Source organism: Onychostoma macrolepis, chromosome 13 (assembly GCF_012432095.1).
Source record: "Onychostoma macrolepis isolate SWU-2019 chromosome 13, ASM1243209v1, whole genome shotgun sequence".
Lineage (NCBI taxonomy): Eukaryota > Metazoa > Chordata > Actinopteri > Cypriniformes > Cyprinidae > Onychostoma > Onychostoma macrolepis.
The window spans coordinates 30,109,432-30,128,846 of NC_081167.1; the positions used below are offsets into that span (position 1 = coordinate 30,109,432).

Sequence of the window (19,415 nt, forward strand, 5' to 3'; positions counted from 1 at the left end):
ATTTATAAATAATTGCATATTATTGCTCTTTTGTTGGTTTTGATTGCTTCTATTGTCCTCATTTGTAAATCGTTTTGGATAAATGACTTAATTTAAATGTAAATGTAAATATAAAATTATCTATTTCAATTTATTTATTTTCTGAAATCACTTGCTAATGTTCTCAAAGATTTTTTATTTTATTTTTTTCTCTCTTGTAGTTATTTTATAATCACAAATATAGTGTGCAATACTCCGTTGCACCGCTAGGTGTCTCCCTCGACCACACAATATTATAAATCAAAGGTATGTTATTGTCAGAGCAAACATATTAAATCAAGCATATCATTTTTATAATGCAAGCAAGCAAGCACACTAAATATTGAATGCAGACAGTTTTAAAATGTTTATTAATTTGTACAACTGCACAGATCTAAACATTCAGACTTCTAAAAGAGAAAAGTGCAGAAAAGCACCAACAAATCCATACATTTAGGCATTGATTCAGTTACAAGGTATTTCAAAGTTCTAATATTTAAATAGGGTAATCAGTCCATGCAAGTTATGTTTTTATTATAATAATAATAATCATAATATTATTTAAAAGTCCATTTACATTTTGGGGTTTAATTGTACCGTAATTCTGTAGAAATCAGCTGGACTCCATTTCATTCGCTTGGAAAACCAACAAACCCTCATTCTCACCGAACACATGGAGCATTAGCGCTATTATAAAAGTAAATATTAAGCGTTTAGAACACAATATCATTTTAAATACCCACCATACATACACACTCTCTGTTTTCTCTGAATTTAAAGGCGATCTCATGCAATGTTAGCATTTTAAATATACATCTCTGCACTTTTTGAGGTGGATCTCCGGATATAAGATAAGTTTGAGTGTCAAAAAGACCCTCCGTCCACCGTGGCACACGTTAAAGGGGCTTTAATACAGGTTACACAAGCAACACCTCAATCAGGTGCTGCGCATTAGATATAATAACACTTGGTTTCGTATAAATCAGCAAAGGCTAGACTAAGATTACAGTGATATAAAGAAAAACATCTGACATTGTGCTTTTTTTGTTTGTTTGTTTTGAATAGGAAAAAGCCTGTGAAATAACAGTGTAGAGGACACGCCATAGTCACAGTACTTGGCACTCAGAAACCACCTCTCTATACACACACACACACACACACACACACACACACACACATACACAGCAGGTAAACACACATGCAGGCTCTCCGTTTGGCATTTCAGTCAAAGGCCTTGCTGTTTAAATCAGGACAGGCAAAACTCAAAAACTACTGTGAAACATGCCAGTGTTAGTAAGGCCATTCAGAAAGTGTGAAGAAATCATTAACAGGGAGGTGGTTTGAAGAAAGAATCTGCCTGTTTGCATGTGGGAAGATGTTTTTACTGAATAAAAAGGTCATTTAAATCTAACTCAGACTAAATTTAAAGGCGATGTGTGTCATTTCGTTTATATTCAAGGAATAGTTCAGGCAAAAATGAAAATTTGCTGAAAAATTACACATCCTCAGGACATCCAAGATGTAGGTGAGTTTGTTTCTTCATCAGATTTGGAGAAATGTAGCATTGCATCAGTGTCTCAGCAATGGATGCTCTGCAGTGAATGGGTGCCGTCAGAATGACAGCTGATATAAACATCACAATAATCCACCGGTCCGCCAAAAGATGAATCAGGAGAGAAATCTGCACAGATCAAGCAGCGTTTACAAGCCAAAACAGCTCTAAACAAATATGTGGCTGGATTTTGATGTGAGAGACAACAGCAGATGCACTTTTTCACTGGAGGAAGCGTTATTATGGAGGATTATAGACTCATATGTTAGCAGGAAGCAATGGTTTGAAGTTAAAAACGTCTTAAAGTTGGATTTGTTTCAGCTTTTGTCTTCTCCAGATGTTAACTGATGGACTGGAGTGGTGTGGATTATTGTGATGTTTTTATCAGCTGTCATTCTGACGGCACCCATTCACTGCAGAGCATCCACTGCTGAGACACTGATGCAATGCTACATTTCTACAAATCTGAATGGCCTGAGAGTGAGTAAATTATAGGCATATGTTCATTTTTGGATGAACTATTTCTTTAAAATTCCCTCACTTATAAGTGCGCCATTTGATTTCCCTACACAGCACAACTCAATTGCGAAATGACACACTTCAGCTTTGAATATTGTCTGTACGAAGGTGAAATATCCAAATAACTTTGTGATAAAGAGGAAAATAATGTGATCTCACAGTTATCGGCACAAACTCCCGTCCTGCTCGATTTTATGTCAGATGGGGCAGAAAATACATCCGTAGGGTCGAGACCTCATTCAGACGCACAACGCAACACCTCAAGGGCAAACGCCTCCCAGAAACCAGCATGAGGATTACTGTCGAATGTTTGAGCTCAAACTGAACTGATTCAATATCCAATATCTCAGGTCTGAAGGGCTGAAAGATGTATTCGTGTCACAAATGTTGAGGAGGCCTTTTCAGAGGTATCCGGTTCTGTTTATCACAATGTCATTTGGAAACTGGATAAGATTTGATTCACATAAGCGGATTAAAAATATCTCAAATATCATCATATCGGAAAATGGGGAGAGATGGGAAATCATTCAAATGAAAACGCATTAGATATGCACTACAAGTCAAAGGTTTGGACACATCTGCTCGTTCTTTATTACGACTGTTATTTCTTACGCTCACCAAGAAGGCATTTATTTGATCAAAAATACAGTAAAATATTGTGAAATATTTTTAGAATTTAAAATTTAACTGATTCTATTTGAAAATATTTGAAAATGTAATTTATTCCTGTGATGCAAAGCTGAATTTTCAGCAGTGATGACGACTCATTGAATAAAAAGAAGAAATTCAATAAAATAAGAATTTAAATCTAATTTTAAATACAGATCAAAGTCAAAAGTTCGGATGCATTATTATTATTTTTTTACGACTAATATTCAAAAACAGACAATAGTCGTGAAACCTATGAAATAAAGCAAATGGGAGTCTGGGAAAAACATGCAACGCAAATCTCGTTTTGGACATTCATCAATCAAATTCAAGTTTTAAAATGATTAATCAAATTCCAGTTTTGTAAACAAATTCATACAAAGTCACAATTTGTCAACAAAACTAATTTCAATCATTCAAAACATGGAGAGAATGACTTTTTTATTAAATCTACGGGCGAATAAATATTTGCAATAGCAGGAAAAATGGATTGTGTTTATGACTTCATGATTTGACATATATTTCCATCAATATAATTAACGTATGGATGCATAGGTAACAATTGTTATATTGAGTTCTGTTGTTTTTGTCCTCAGTTTAAAGTAAAAAATTATTAATGCACAAGCTTTTTTTTGAAGAATCGCTCAAGTGTGTCCAAACATTTGACTAGTAATGCACATCAAACAGCTTAAGTTTATAAAAATGTCTAAATACATTAGAAAACGTCCACCCGTCGGGGTTTCACACCATCTGTGGCACGAGAAATGAGTCAAAATGAAAGGAAAACACAAAAATCTCTCATCCCATAAGCAGTGAGAAAGGCTGTTCTCTAATTACGAAGCAATAACAAACCTATTTAACGAGACATGAGACGCTCTGACCGGGTTGCCAGTTAATTGACTCCCCCCAAAAACCCCCACAGGCGTCCAGGAGGGATCGGACTGTCAACAGATGCGGCGGCTGCCACTCAAACACAGCTCAACGGCAGCAGCCAGGGACGTGGAAACCTCACGGCAGAACCTGCAGCCCGCCTCGGCCTCAGAGGATGGTGCAGAAGAACTTCTTCTCCCGGAACGGGTTTTCTGACGCCGGGACAGGCACGATGAGCGGGTCCTCTCGTATATGAGCGTCACAGTACGCCATCAGGTCCGCCGCAGCCTTGGACACCTGAGGACAGAGGTAGGGCTTTAGATTAGGCATAGCTTCTGAAAGAAGTCTCTTCTGGGTGCTCACCAGGGTTGCATTTATTTAATCAAAATACAGCAAAATACTGAAATAATTTTTACAATTTAAAACAACTGTTTTCTATGTGAATATCTGTTAAAATGTAATTTATTTTTATGATCAAAGCTGAATTTTCAGCATCTTCAGTGTCACACGATCCTTCAGAAATCATTCTAATATGCTGATCTGCTGCTCAGCAAACATTTCTGATTATCATCAATGTTGAAAACAGTTGTGCTGCTGAATATTGTTGTGGAAATATTAATAAGAAGTTCAAAAGAACAGCATTTATTTGAAATAGAAATCTTTTGTAACATTATAAATGTATTTTACTCTCGCTGTTACTTTCTTAAATGTGTCCTTGCTGAATAAAAGTAAGATTTTTGTTTTTTATTCACCCCAAACTTTTAAATGGTAGTGTATTATGGTTTCTACAAAAATATTAAATATTTTATTTTCCATAAAAGATTTCGAAAGAATCGTGTAACAGTGGAAGTCTTGAGTAAAAATGCTGAAAATGTGTGATAAATAAATTACATTTTTACATATATTCAATTAGAAAACATTTATTGTAAATGGTAACAATATTTCACAATATTACGGTTTTTACTGTATTTTTTTAATCAAATAAATGCAGCCTTGGTGAGCTGAGTTTCAAATCCATAAAAATAAAAATTAAAAATCAAAGGTAAACATTATGATTATTATTATTATTATTATAAAAACAATATTTTCCTACTACTTTTTCTCCCCCATATCACGTTACAATGCTTTGGATCAACCAGGACACTGCAGTTCAGCAAACACACACGAAACTCATCTGTGCTTATCTCTATAACTGACCATCTCTATTCTAATAACTGATCAGTGACCAGTGACCTAACGAGCATCAGTATCTGCTCTCCTGTCCTTCTCGTCTGTGGCTCCATCAGCACCAAAGTAGAAGGGCAGACTCTGAGAAAACTGCACTGGGTCATGTTTTTACAGCATTAGCTGGCTGTTGTACATACACATTTAGTCTATGCAAAGACAAAAAAAGAAGTTTGAAAGAGGAAGATTTTAGTCTGCAAATGTCACGCTGAATAAACATGCCAAAGCATGACATTTATCACAGTCCATTATGTTCACTGCTATTTCTAGGCCCCTTTGTAGAATTTTGGCCTAAAACAGCCAGAGTGAAGCACACAAACTTTCTGATCTTAAAAAGTCTGATAAAAATACAAACTATTAAGTTATTATTCAATACCTTTTTGCCTTTAAAAAAAAAAAAAAAAAAATAAATTTTTAAATAAATTTTATGTACACACACAGTCAGGTCCATATATATACAGTACATTTGGACACTGACACAATATTCATAATTTCACCTCTGTATGCCACCAGAATAGAATTAAAATGAAAATACAATCAAGATGAAATTGACATAAAATGCTAAGGAATTACAACCATTTTATACACAGTCCCCCCATTTTCAGGGGCTCAAATGTAATTGGACAAATAAATGTAATCATAAATAAAATGTTCATTTTTAATATTTTGTTGAGAATCCTTTGCAGGCAACGACTGGAGTTCTGGAGCTCATGGACGTCAGCAGAGACTGGGTTTCCTTCTTTGTGACGCTTTGCGAGGTCTTTACTGCAGATGACTTCAGTTGTTGTTTGTTTGTGGCTCTTTCTGTCTTTAGTTTTGTCTTCAGCGAGTGAAATGCTGCTCAATCGGGTCGAGATCAGGAGATTGCAGAATATTCCACTTTTTTACCTTCAAAAACTCCTGGGTTGCATTTTGGGTCATCGTCCATTTATACTATGAAGCGCCATCCAATCAGCTTTGCTGCATTTGACTGAATCTGGGCAGAGAGTATATCTCTATACACTTCAGAGTTCATCCGGCTGCTTCTGTCTTCTGTCTCATCTTCACTCAACAGCAGTAACCCAGAGCCACTGAAGCCATGCAGCTCATGATCACACTGCTCCATGTTTCACAGATGATGTTTGGATCATGAGCCTTCTCCATACTACTTTCTTCCCGTCATTCTGGTACAGGTTCATCTTAATTTCAGCCGTCCAAAGCATGCTTTTCCAGAAGTGCTCTGGCTTTTCTAGAAGTTTTTTGGCAAAGTCTAATCTGGCCTTGTTTGCAGCTTGTGGTGAAGCCTCTGTATTTGCTCTGGTGAAGTCTTCTCTTGATTGTAGACTTTGACAGAGACGCGTCTGCCTCCTGGAGAGAGTTCTTCTCTTGGCTGGATGTTGTGAAAGGGTTTTTCTTCACCATGGAGAGGATTCTCCAATCATCCACCGCTGTTGTCCTCCGTGGACGTCCAGGCCTTTTTATGTTTCTGAGCTCAACCAGTGCGGTCTTTTATTCTCAGAATGTACCAAACTGTTGATTTGGCCGCTCCTAATGTTCCTGTTTATCTCTCTCTGATGGATTTGTTTTGTTTTTGAAGCCTAATAATTGTCTGTTTCTCTTGTATGGAGAGCTCCTTTGACCGCATGATGTGGTTCACAGCAACAGCTTCCAAATTATGCATTATGAAATGTTCATCCTTCCAATACACATATAAAAATAATTAGAAATGCATTAAATAAGTCATTTTGATCTGATTTGCTGGTCTCCGGCTACAGAGAATGTGAAGCTATTCTGGGAGGATCACCCTCTGCCACAAATGCTGAAATTAATACGGATACCTGCTTATCTTTTGTTTTGTTTTCGACTTTAAGTTAAATATTCACATTCTTCATTGGATCGTTTGCAGGGGAGAGAAGCTAGTTTATCACTTTGCATGATAATTCGATTTTTTTCTCTTAAATTTTGTTGAATTTCGTTCAAAATGTTGATCTGATTAGCCGCTGGACGCTCGCTGCTGCTTCAGACATCATATGGCAGATTATCCAAATAAACTGTTTGTTCAACAAGCTGACAGAAGTCCATCTATTTCTTTGTTGGAAATGTTTTAATGGCGAAGTATAATTGTTGTCATTGTAAATATTCAGTGAGAGTCATACTAGCAAAGGTGATGTTAATTGTTAAACCAAACAGAATTAAACCTTTCAAAAACAAGCAGCAATGTGATTCTTTTATTGAGTGAATCTGGAATCGCTAGTTCTGATTCTAAACACACATTTTTGCTGAAATATTATTCTTAGGTCAGTATACGGTTATTTATCAGTAATACAAAAATAATATAATATTTGATATTACTTATAATAATATTTTCAATACAGAAGGTCGAAGGTCAGTTCAACTGAAACTTTGTAAAAACTGATATGAAACTATAACTTGAATGAATAATTCAGTGATGCAGTCAGTGGTATATGTTTTATGAATAATTCGTATTGTTCCTCGGAGGAGCACGAGCGCGTGTGGTCCAGTAAAGAGTTTACTGATGATAAGAGAGACGCAGCTGTTGGATGGGAATCAGGAGCTTCAGCCGTGTGTGTGACGCTCGCAGCCAGATGGTACAAAAAACACAAACATCACGCTGAGCAAACAAACTACATTTCACATCTTCTCACGCATACGAGAGAAAATAAATATTCCGTAGCATATGCTTTTGGACATTCACCATATTCATTTCTTGAAAGGATGGATGGAGGATTGGATGGATGGATGGATGGAGGATTGGATGGATGGATGGATGGATGGATGGATGGATGGATGGAGGATTGGATGCATGGATGGATGGAGAATTGGATGGATGGATGGATGGATGGATTGGATTGGATGGATGGATTGGATTGGATTGGATGGATGGATTGGATGGATGGATTGGACGGATGGATGGATGGATGGATGGACGGATGGATTGGATGGATGGATGGATGGATTGGATGACGGATGGATGGATGATGGATGGATGACGATGGATGGATGGATGGATGGATGATGGATGGATGGATGGATGGACGGATGGATGGATGGACGGATGGATGGACGGATGGATGACGGATGGATGGATGACGGATGGATGGATGGATGGATGGATGGAGATGGATGGATGATGGATGGATGGATGGATGATGATGGATGGATGGATGGACGGATGGATTGGATGGATGGATGGATAGATGGATGGATGGATGATTGGATGGATGATGGATGGATGGATGATTGGATGGATGGATGGATGACGGATGGATGACGGATGGATGGATGGATGGATGGATGGATGGACGGATGGATGGATTGGACGGATGGATGGACGGATGGATTGGATGACGGATGGACGGACGGATGGATGGATTGGATGGATGGATGGATTGGATGGATGGACGGACGGATGGATGGATGGATGGATCGATGGATGGATGGACGGATGGATGGATGATGGATGGATGGACGGATGGATGGATGGATGGACGGATGGATGGATGATTGGATGGATGGATGGATGGATGATTGGATGGATGGATGGATGGATGGATGGATGGATGGATGGATGGATTGGATGGATGGATGGATGGATGGATGGATGGATGGATGGATGGATGGATGGATGGATGGATGGATGGATGGATGGATGGATGGATGGATGGATGGATGGATGGATTGGATGGATGGATGGATGGATGGATGGATGGATTGGATGGATGGATGTAAAATAAGTATTGTACACGTCACCATTTTTCCGAGTGAATATATTTCTAAAGGTGCTGTTGACATGAAATTTTCACCCGATGTCGGTAACAACCCAAGCAATCCACACATACAAAGAAAACAAAACAGATCATTTCAGAAATAAGTTATGTGTAATAAAATGGAATGACACAGGGAAAAAAATATTGACCAAAAAAGCCTTTGTTGGTAATGACAGCTTCAGGAGAAACTAGTCGCATGCATTGCTCAGGTGTGACTTTGGCCCAAGTCTTGAAGGTTTGTGGCTTCTTCTATGAACTCTGATCTTTAGTTCTTATTTTCTATTGGATTCAAGTCTGGCTGACAATTCTAGCAGCTTTATTATCTTTCTCTGAAACCAATCGAGAGTTTGCTTGGCTGTGTTTGGGATCATTGTCACACTTGTTTCATCTTCATCATTCTGGTTCTGTAGGTGTTGGGACTGAAGCAGCTGATATTAATTTCCACTAATGAGGGGCAGGATTGCTTTCTAATTACTGATAGATTTCAGCTGGTGTCTTGGCTTTCCATGCCTTCTTGCACCTCCCTTTCTTCATGTGTTCAATAATTTGTCCCTGTGTCATTCCATGTTATTACACATAACTTCATTTCTCAACTTGTTTGTTTTGTTTTGCTTGGGTTGTTACCAACATCTGGTGAAAATTTAATGTCGACAGCACCTTTAGAAATATATTCACTGAGAAAAATGGTGATGTGTTCAATACTTATTTTACCTGCTGTAGATAGATAGACAGATATACAGATAGATAGATAGATAGATAGATATAGATAAATGTGGGTTTATATGAGGAACTGCAGGAGGTTTGTGAGCTGATGAAAAGCAAGTAATTCATTAATTAATCAAATTTAAATTTAAATAATTACATTATTTTAAAATCAAAAAATCTAAATGAAACTTACTGAAAAAATATTTTATTTTTTTATTATTATCTTTTTATTTTATTTTTCCAAGTAAGTACTTTAACTCAAATTTGTATTGCTAACAAAAGGATGTTTTAATTTTTTTGAAATAAGTCTCTTCTGCTCACAAGGCTACATTTATTTAGTCAAAAATACAGTAAAACAGTAATATTATTAAATATTATTACACTTTAAAAAATATTTTCTATTTGAATATATCTTAAAAATATATTTAAAAAAAATATGCATTATGCTGATTTGGTTATCAATTATTATTAGTGCTCAATTATTAATAATGGTTTTTATTATCAATGTTCAACCGTTTTTGCTGCTTAATATTTTTGTGAAAAAATAGATGCATTTTTACAGGATTCCTTGATAAATAGAAAGTTCGTTTGAAATAGAAATCTTTTGTATCAAAATGTCAACATACATTACTGTCACCTTTGGTCAATAGTTGAATAAAAGTAGTATTTTTTTCTTAAAATCTTTTAATGGTGGTGTCTCATGATTTCCACAAAAATATTGGGCAGCACAACTGTTTTCAACATTGATAATAATCAGAAGTGTTTCTTAAGCAGCAAATCAGCATATTAGAATGATTTCTGAAGATCATGTGACACTGAAGACTGGAGTAATGATGCTGAAAACTGACAGGAATAAATGACATTTTAACATATACTCACATAGAAAACAGCTAAGATTGTAATAATACTTGACAAATATACTGTATTTCTAGTCAAGTATATGCAGCCTTGGTGAGAAGAATAGACTTCTTTCAAAAACATAAAAATCTGAATTATTCCAAACTTAAACGATATGGTTTTAAAGTGTCATTTGTTGAGTTTCATGGTAAAGCGTGTAAATGAACAGGAGTAAAAGTGTCACGTCGAGCCCTAATGGACTATTACAGTATTCACAGAGGAGGATCCATGAGCTCCGTCCGGCTGCTGCGAGTCTGTAATTACAGCACACGAGCCTCACTAATTAACACATATCACATTCCACTGTGATTGAGGAATTAATGAACACGACGAACCTCCAATCAAACGGGCCACTCGCTCTCATCCACACAGAAACATCTCAATATGATTTAGAGGACTGCATCTTTCTCTTGAACTTTATTTCTTTGAGTTTCACTGCTCTCTGGTTCATATAAACCGCTGCAGGTCACTATAACGTTCACTTCCCACAACCCTGTTTAAACCTATGCTTTTTGCTTTGTGATAAAACAAACGTTGTGTTATTAAGTGGGACATAAACGAGCTTCAGGACGAGACGCCACGAGACACGAGCACATGAGACGCCTCACAGCAGTCAGATGATGAGACGCTTTCTACTGATTATTGTGGGAATCTGTATGTTAACTTACGACATGAGAAAAAGTGCAATTAGACAATTCACAGTCCTCACATTTGTTTACAACTTCCAGTCACATGAATCAAAATGAACTCTGTTTGCTTTCTTAATACATTTTGCCTGGTCTTTTTGTGAATGATTTATCAATGCAAGTTATTAAAATAAATAAATAGAAAAATAAAACATATATTTAAAACATATATCATATATATATATATATCATATGTGTGTGTGTGTGTGTGTGTGTGTGTGTGTGTGTGTGTGTGTCAATGTTATTTTAGTATCATTGAAATAATATAATAGTTTTTATCAATATTCTGAATTAATTGTAATTTTTTGCTTCATTTTAATTTTAGTTATTTTTAATATTAGAAAGCTTTTTTCAGTTTAATTTTTTTTAAACGTCTATATATATATATATCTTTTTTTTTTTTTTTTTTTTTTAATTATTGTACTGAAAATAAAATATTTGATATAAACATTTAAAATACTGAATAAAATAAATTATTGTATAAATATGTAAATATTTCATTTTATTTCAGTTGATGTTTAAGTAACAAAAATGCTTTTTTAAGGTTTTAGTTAACTATCAAAATTATTTTATATAATTATTTCCTGTATGGCGCTTCATAATATCATATATACACACACACACACACACACACACACACACACACACAAAAACACATGCATGTGAGAAATTACATATGTTAAATACATCAGGAGTAAATACAGGTTGTAAATGTAATTTCTAGTTGATTTGAATATTAAACGCAGCAATTGAGACTCCATTAGGAATTTTGCAATGATTATAAAATGGTTTTCTGTGTTGATTCAAACACAGACTGGTAGATTTCCCATTGGGAATCAATAAAGAATTGCTTCCCAAAATATTTCCCAGTGGTTGAAAGCAGAGGTCATATCTGATGTCAGTCAGAAAATATCTGCCATCTGCAGGAAGATGCTGAAGCAGGCAGATGAGAAACCTCTGCAGAATAGTCCAATCCATCTTTCTTCGCAGCTAAAGGCCACAGCTGAGCCTGTGCTCCTCTAAACGCTCGCTCCGTCTCTCATCCCTCGGGTTTACAGGCTAAACGCTCAGCCAGACCGCACACAACTACAGCTAATGGCCACATTATGCTTCCTTAAAGCGCTTGCTTAGTCTTCTGGGTACATTAGAGCAGATAACAAAACAAATTCACTGCAAACATCTCCAGATGCTGCTGTCATCACACGATGATTTGTTGTAAGCAGGCCATTGATTTAATATGATGGTTTTAGAGGGTTAATGAAGGGACACTAGATGGGTTAAAACAGTTGATCTGTTCTGACTCAACCAATCATGTGAGTTTGAGCTGGGAATAAATTGCCACATGACAGTCAACATGAAACATGAAGTGTTTTTACTTCCCTAGTCAGACATACTTTTTTAAGTGAAACAGGATATTCAACAAGAATATATATATATATATATATATATATATATATATATAGTACATCTTTAGTGACATTAAAAGGGATAGTCTTGCTTGTTGTTTTAACGTTTTGGATTTTTTCTTTGTAATAACTTGCACTGATTAATGTGTTTATTATTTAATGCCACATCAGCATCAAAGGCTATGCATGGCAAACTAAAGATTAATACAATTTAAAATAATCATAACAATAATACTTCAATTAATTGTATAAGATACTTTTACAATATTATCTTTACAAACAATAAAATAAATAAATAAATAAATAACAATTGTGCACTGATTAATCATTTACAGTTGTTTGTGTTTATTGCCATTCCAGCTTCAATTGCTATTTTAGGACAGAAATGAATCAAACAGTTCAATACAAGAGAAAACTCTATAAAAGATTCTTACTTGTGGTAAAAATCATATGTTCTCTTGTGCCCATAGCAGTGAATTAAACGGTCGATTTTGAAGTTTTCATGACTTTGATGAGTTTAAAACACACAGACCTTTATCCTGTCCATGCAGGCCTCCATCTTCAGCTGCTCCACGGCTTTCCGGGCCTGAGAGATGCTGGCGGTGCTGTTATTGGCCATTCCGTCCTTCATGATTGAGTCCTGCACACAAAACACACACCAGATGAGATACCGAGAGTCTGTGAGCTCATGAAATCAACATACGCCTGCTTCTGTATTATTACAGCACATCTGACTCCTGCAGGTCCGACTTCAACTCCAGACAATCACAACAATATTACATCTTACACTAACAAAAACTACACCAGTGTAGTACCATGGTATTCTTATGAGTACCTTGGTGTATCAAGTAAATACCATTGTATGTGAAGACTGTAATTATTCAGTACCATGGTAGGCTATATATATATATATATATATATATATATATATATATATATATCATATAGTACTAACATTTTTACTAAAAGACAATTAGACAAAAATAATTAGTTATATTCTTCATACAAACTCATAGATGCTCAAGAGGTTAAAATTAAAATATGTCGTAAAATAAATTAAAAAGTTCTATCTGATATCAGCACAGTATTACCACAGTACTTTACTGTAACCACGTGACAGGATTTATGTTATACACACACACCAATAAAAAAGTTTGTGGTCAGTATTTTTTATTCAATATATATATATATATATATTTAATCAAGGATGCATTAATCTGATCGAAAGTGACAGTAAAGACATTTCTAATGTTATGAAAGAATTCTATTTCAAGTAAATGCTGTTCTTTAGAACTTTCTATTCATCAAAGAATGAAATGTAGCACAGTTTCCACAAAAATATTGTGCACCACAACTGTTTTCAACATTGATGATAATCAGAAATGTTTCTTGAGCATATTAGAATGATTTCTGGAGGATCACGTGACACTGAAGACCGGAGCAATGATGCTGAAAATTCAGCTTTGATCACAGAAATAAATTCCAGTTTAACATATATTACAACAAAAGTATGTTATTTTAAAATATTTAGCCATTTTTACAGCATTTTCGATCAAATAAATGCAGCCTTGCTGAGCAGAAGAGACGGTGTATATTACGTTCACTATCGAAATGTCCATGACTTTATATTATTTTATTAATTTCCGTGAGCTATAAATCCAATATGCACCAAACAATCACATTTCTCAAGTCTTGTGATATAACAGCTCCGATAATACCTGTCAAAACGGTCAGAAGAGCAGCTGAGAGGTTCGTTTTTTACACATAAATCACTACACAGCAACACCATCAGAACACGAGGGTTAAAAAGGCGTTTATGAAGCTCAAAGCATCATGCTCATGTAGCCTACATACAGTCATGATGCCACACCAATGCTGAATAAAGGCCAGAAGCACTGGAGCATTTGATTAAATAACATGCTTCACAATTCAGCATCATAGAAATTAACCATAATTACCCAAAGCTGTTTTAGCTTTCATAATGCTCATTATTTGTAGGCGACATGAAATCTAGAATCAGCAAAAACACACGAGGGTCGTGATTATTATTCCTCCATCCGTTCACTCAAGGCCATTTCGTGAATTATCTCTGAACGCCTCGCACATCTGGATCTTGACGATCCTCACAACCGATCGTTTCGATTTAAAGGCGGTGGAATCAAACGCCCAAGAGACGCGCTTCCAGCATCATCCCCCAAAAACCTGCGGGATCCATCCATCATCATCCCGCATCCCTTCAGACCGAGCGCGTCTCAATTCGATAATAAGCGAATCCGTCACCCATAAAGCCGCGTTCGCGCCAGGAACGCCGGAATTGTAACAATGTTGCAAAAACGTTCTAAAGGAACAGAACAAGGAACGCAGTTGAAGGTAATTAGCACAAATACCTGCTGAAGAAGCGCACGAGCGCGTGCGAACACCCACCTGAAGTGTGTCACTGCTCAGTATGTGGCTCGACTCCACCCGAACGCGACGAGGAAAAACCCGCAACACCTCAAACACGGTTCATCCGCCGAACGCCGTTAAACGTCGAGTATTTCCCCGCTTCTCTGCTCCGGCGCTGGATGAGATGCGAGGGGAACCTCGATGTGACGCACAAACGCAGGTGTCGCTGCGCCTTTAAGAAGCCCGCCGGACGCGGAGGGTGCGCGTTAATATCAGAAGACTCTCGGTGTCGGCGGAGGATCGTTAGGGATCGGTTTTTGCAGGGCGTACCGGAGGCACGTGAGGTTTCCCTGCTTAATGTGACATCACCGGGTCTCCCAGTCACCGGGATGACGTCACCGCCTCCGAAACACTCGCGCTGTGACGTAACACGGTCTCTCACGGTATTATAGCAAGTTTTATTAATAAGCAAAGACACAAATGCAGCTGAATAGAATAGTAATTGAACAAGCAGTAGCCTGTATAATGGAACAGAATGCATTGCAGAATATACCACAATAGAAAAGAAATGGGGGTTACACTTTAGACATTCTACTAACTATAAGTGACTTGTCAACTACATGTCAGATCATTCTCATTCATTTGCAACTACATGTCTACTAACTCTCAGAGCAGACTGTAAGGTTAGGTTTAGGGTTAGTAGAATAAGTTGACATATGTGACCCTGGACCACAAAACTAGTCATAAGGGTCAATTTTCCGAAACTGAGATTTATGCATCATCTGAAATAAGCTTTCTATTGATGCATGGTTTGTTATGATAGAACAACATTTGGCTGAGATACAACTATTCGAAAATCTGGAATCTGAGGGTGCAAAAAATCTAAATATTGAGAAAATCGCCTTTAAAGTTGTCCAAATGAAGTTCTTAGCAATGCAAAAATTAAGTTTTGATATATTTACAGTAGGAAATTTACAAAATATGTTCATGGAACATGATCTTTACTTAGTATCCTAATGATTTTTGGCATAAAATTGATAATTTTGACCCATACAGTGTATTTTTGGCTATTGCTATAAATATACCCCAGCGACTTAAGACTGGTTTTGTGGTCCAGGGTCACATATACTTGGAAAGTTTCTGATAGTCTGAATGTTATAATAAGATATTAAGCAGACAGTCTACTAATACTCTAATAACTGCTAGTTGACATGTAGTTGCAAAGTTACATACTGTTAGTAGAATGTCTAAAGGGGACTATCGAAATAAAGTGTTACCAAACTGAGCAATATTGACTAAAATAAAGGTTCTTGATTGTTAAAGGAAACGTATGACATCCATGGAACACTTACATTGCAAAAAATTAAATAAAAATAAAGTTAATCTACAGATCTTTTTTTTTTTTTTTTTTTTTACACTATACAGTATATTGTGGAAAAAGGTTCTTTAAAAAAAATGTTCTTTACACTAAGAAAACTGGTTCTTTTAAGAACTGAAAGATTCTTTGGGGAACCAGAAATTCCTCTTTTGGATCCTTTTTAGAAGTTTAGAACTGAACAATATAGAATAAAATTAAGGCTCTTTATTGGCACGTGGTTCCATGAATCGGGTTCTGCAGGTTTTATGAAGGTAAATGTAATACTTTTTAAGATCTAGTGAAGAAAATTTGAGGAATAAAATTACAAAAAAACACTGCCTCATGTTCTCTAAATGTAAATGAGTTCTATTAGCAACACTTCAGAGTTTGAAAATATGACTTCTTCATGAAGATCTCTTCATCAGAAATTCATCAAAATGAAGTGTTTATAATTAAAAGAACAAATATCTGCCGACGGGCTCAGAAAAACACTTCATTCAAAAGGAAAACACATTATACTCCATATATTTGTATTTGTTTTAAGCATAAATAATACTTCATGATCATTGTGCATCTCAAATAAATGTATCTTGATTTAAGAATGTTTAAAAAAATGAAATGCTGAGAAAGATATCCACAGAACCTTTCCATTCCGTTCTTTGAAGCAAAAAAAGGGTTCTTTAACTCAGTAAAGTGTTCTTTATATGAAGAAAAATGGTTCACTAAAAGATTCTTCTATGAAATCCCTGCAAAAAAAAACAAACAAAAAAAAACATTTGGAAGCTATTTTTAACACTGTACAGAAGAAACAAGTGCAACAAACTGAATCAAAATTTCTTGAATATTTATATTTATATTATATATAGGTGACACTTTATTACATTTCATAAATACAAAAAAAAAACAAAGATATAAATGTCCCAGCCAGGCCTTGGTGAACATATCAATCTTAAATTACACAAACCACTGTTAATTCAACAGAACAATAACAATAAGCCTTTTCGTGATAGTTATGTCAAACAAATTCACACATCTCGCTTCAGAAACTCAGTCAACAACTCACACGATGACAGTAACATCAATCTCTTTCTCAGGGAACGCAAACATGACAATACTGTGCATGATAATTAAGAGATAAATGTGATGCAAGCACGGAAAATAGATTCAAAAAACAAAAAACAAACATAACAGGGCTCTGAAAACACCAGATGATTCTCCCGAACTAGTCGACTGACTGAAAAACTTCATTTGAGGGTAGATATTTCTGAAAATAATGAAAAACAATGTACTAATGGGGGAAAAGGTAAAAGCATTCCCTTTCTGGTAAACACTAAAATGTAAGACAAGATAATTAAATTATTTGTAATCTTAGACTCGTGCTAACAGCAAATACAGAATAGGAAACAAGCAAACAACATTCTGGATCATGTTTTGATGGCGGACTCAAATTCAATTATCTTTCCTCCACATTTAAGGCTGTCAACACTTAAGACTTCAAGAGCATCTGAACCTTTTGTACTGACAGGGAATTGTGTTTTTTTAGGGATATAGTGTCGTCTTTGTACAATTAACAGGTTGTTTTTATTGTAACCAGAAGCCTTTTATTTGTAAAGGAGGGGCGTAGAGGTAGATCTGACTAAACCTTATATTGTATCACCAATGTTAAATAATGTTTAAGTGATCATAACATGCAACATATAAATCTAGAACAGAAAATAGGAAAGCAGAACATGTTTTTAATTAACTATTAGGAACTTGATGTGGTAACTGGGACGTTTGTGTCTGTCAAATAAAGTCAGGTTGAAAAGCACAGGATAAATATTAGCACAGTTATGAGTGATGAACGACCGCCTTTGACATTCATAAGATCGTCCCGATCGTCCCAAGTGCATTTTGTAATGAAGCACAGGAACCAGACATTTAGATTGTGGCTTTCATCCTTGTTTGAGAGTAAATATTTCAGCGGTCTGTTGATGAAGGATGAAGTTTAAGAAGGCATTGCGTGCACACATTCATTACGCCGCTGCATGTCACTCATGCACGAGTTTTTAACCGGCCCGTTTAAAACCTGCCGCATGGATCACGAATGCAGTTTCTGCAGGAGTGCAGACGGACGGTAGTGTTCAGATGACTGCAGTCTGGTTTGGCTTCGAAAGCGGGATTTCTATTCTCAGGATGGCGACGGGTGGGTGGGCGAGACGAGGGACAAAAAGAAGGAAAGGCCTTCAAACGGTTGGTCTGGGCGGACCAGATTGTAGCAGCTTTCAAAATCAAACACAAATACTACATGAATCAGTCAAAACAGACGAGGAGAAATGACGCGGGGAAAGGCCTCACGAGCCCCTGCTCTTAATGATACAAGTGCCGTCTGTTCCTATGGCGATTCAGGGGGCGGGGCTTTGTGCATGCTGGCTCCTCCTCTTCCTGGGTCGGCGGGGTCGCTCTCAGCGTCCGTCCGGTGTGGGTAACGGGGCGGCGTGACGCGGGGTCAGCCTGCAGCGTAGCTGCTGAGGAACGAGTAAAACATGGGCAGCTTCAAGCGCTGCTGGTCTCGACGGCACCACGCGATCACCGTGCCTTCGCTGTTAGCCGTGTAGAGGTGATGACCGTCACACGAGAACGTCAGACTGAGAGAGGATACAGAAGAAAACGTCATTAACCACGTGACACTACCGGTCATTATGCTCATCAAGGCTGCATTTCGATCAAAAACAGTAAAAATATGTAAATTTAAAATAAGTGTGAATATCTGTTAAAATGTAATTTATTCTGTGATCAAAGCTGAACTTTCAGCATCATTACTCCAGTCTTCAGTGTCACATGATCTTCAGAAATCATTCTAATATGCTGATTTGCTGCTCAAGAAACATTTCTGATTATTATCAATGTTGAATATTTCTGTGTAAACCATGATACATTTTATTTTTCAGGATTCACAGATGAATAGAAAGTTCAAAAGAACAGCATTTATTTGAAATAGAAATCTTTTGTAACATTATAAATGTCTTTACTGTCACTTTTGATCAATTTAATGTGTCCTTGCTGAATGTATTGATTGAAGTATAATTTTTTTTTTAACCCCAAACTTTTGAATGGTTGTGCATTAGGGCTGGGCGATATATCGAACGTGATGATCCATACACAGAGCCATAGATCACTGACAAGCTACACAATATCACGTTCATTATCGCAGATGAATCTCCTTCGATAATGAACACGATATTGTGTAACTTGTCAGTGATCTACGGCTCTGTGTATTAAATGCCGCTCCATTTGAAAGCACTTGATGGAGATTTACCGCTAATCACGGAACCGGCTTTACTGACGAGATGCGCATGACAATCGCATACGATATATCGCCCAGCCCTAATGTGTATCATG

The 19,415-nt window shown here is 36.5% G+C and overlaps 2 protein-coding genes across 4 annotated transcripts in view; both read right to left on the reverse strand.

Moving 5' to 3' along the window:
• Positions 1-372: 372 nt before the first annotated feature.
• On the reverse strand, positions 373-15,034 carry LOC131551773 (guanine nucleotide-binding protein G(I)/G(S)/G(O) subunit gamma-4). Of its 3 annotated transcripts, none has more exons than XM_058794882.1 (3): positions 14,680-15,034; positions 12,825-12,932; positions 373-3,904 (listed from the first exon to the last, which is right to left on the reverse strand). In XM_058794882.1, the coding sequence occupies exons 2-3, from the start codon at positions 12,921-12,923 to the stop codon at positions 3,776-3,778; spliced, it is 228 nt and encodes a 75-aa protein (XP_058650865.1). In that variant the 5' UTR covers positions 12,924-12,932; positions 14,680-15,034; the 3' UTR covers positions 373-3,775. The 3 variants fall into 3 exon arrangements, with proteins under 3 accessions (XP_058650865.1, XP_058650864.1, XP_058650866.1); XM_058794881.1 differs by having other exon boundaries at positions 14,717-15,032; XM_058794883.1 differs by lacking the exon at positions 14,680-15,034 and adding an exon at positions 14,251-14,620.
• Positions 15,035-16,863: 1,829 nt separating this feature from the next.
• lyst (lysosomal trafficking regulator) overlaps positions 16,864-19,415 on the reverse strand; it is a 103,641-nt gene continuing 101,089 nt past the window's right edge. The window contains 1 exon segment of the mRNA XM_058794885.1: positions 16,864-18,661. Within this exon segment, the coding sequence (XP_058650868.1) occupies positions 18,523-18,661 (139 nt within the window). The 3' untranslated portion in view covers positions 16,864-18,522.

Coding starts and splice junctions, on each gene's coding strand:
- LOC131551773 (XM_058794882.1), bottom strand. CDS start 12,923: ATGAAGGACGGAATGGCCAATAACAGCACCGCCAGCATCTCTCAGGCC. Junction 3,905..12,824: donor CCTGCATGGACAGGATAAAG/GTCTGTGTGTTT, acceptor CTCTGTCCTCAG/GTGTCCAAGGCTGCGGCGGA.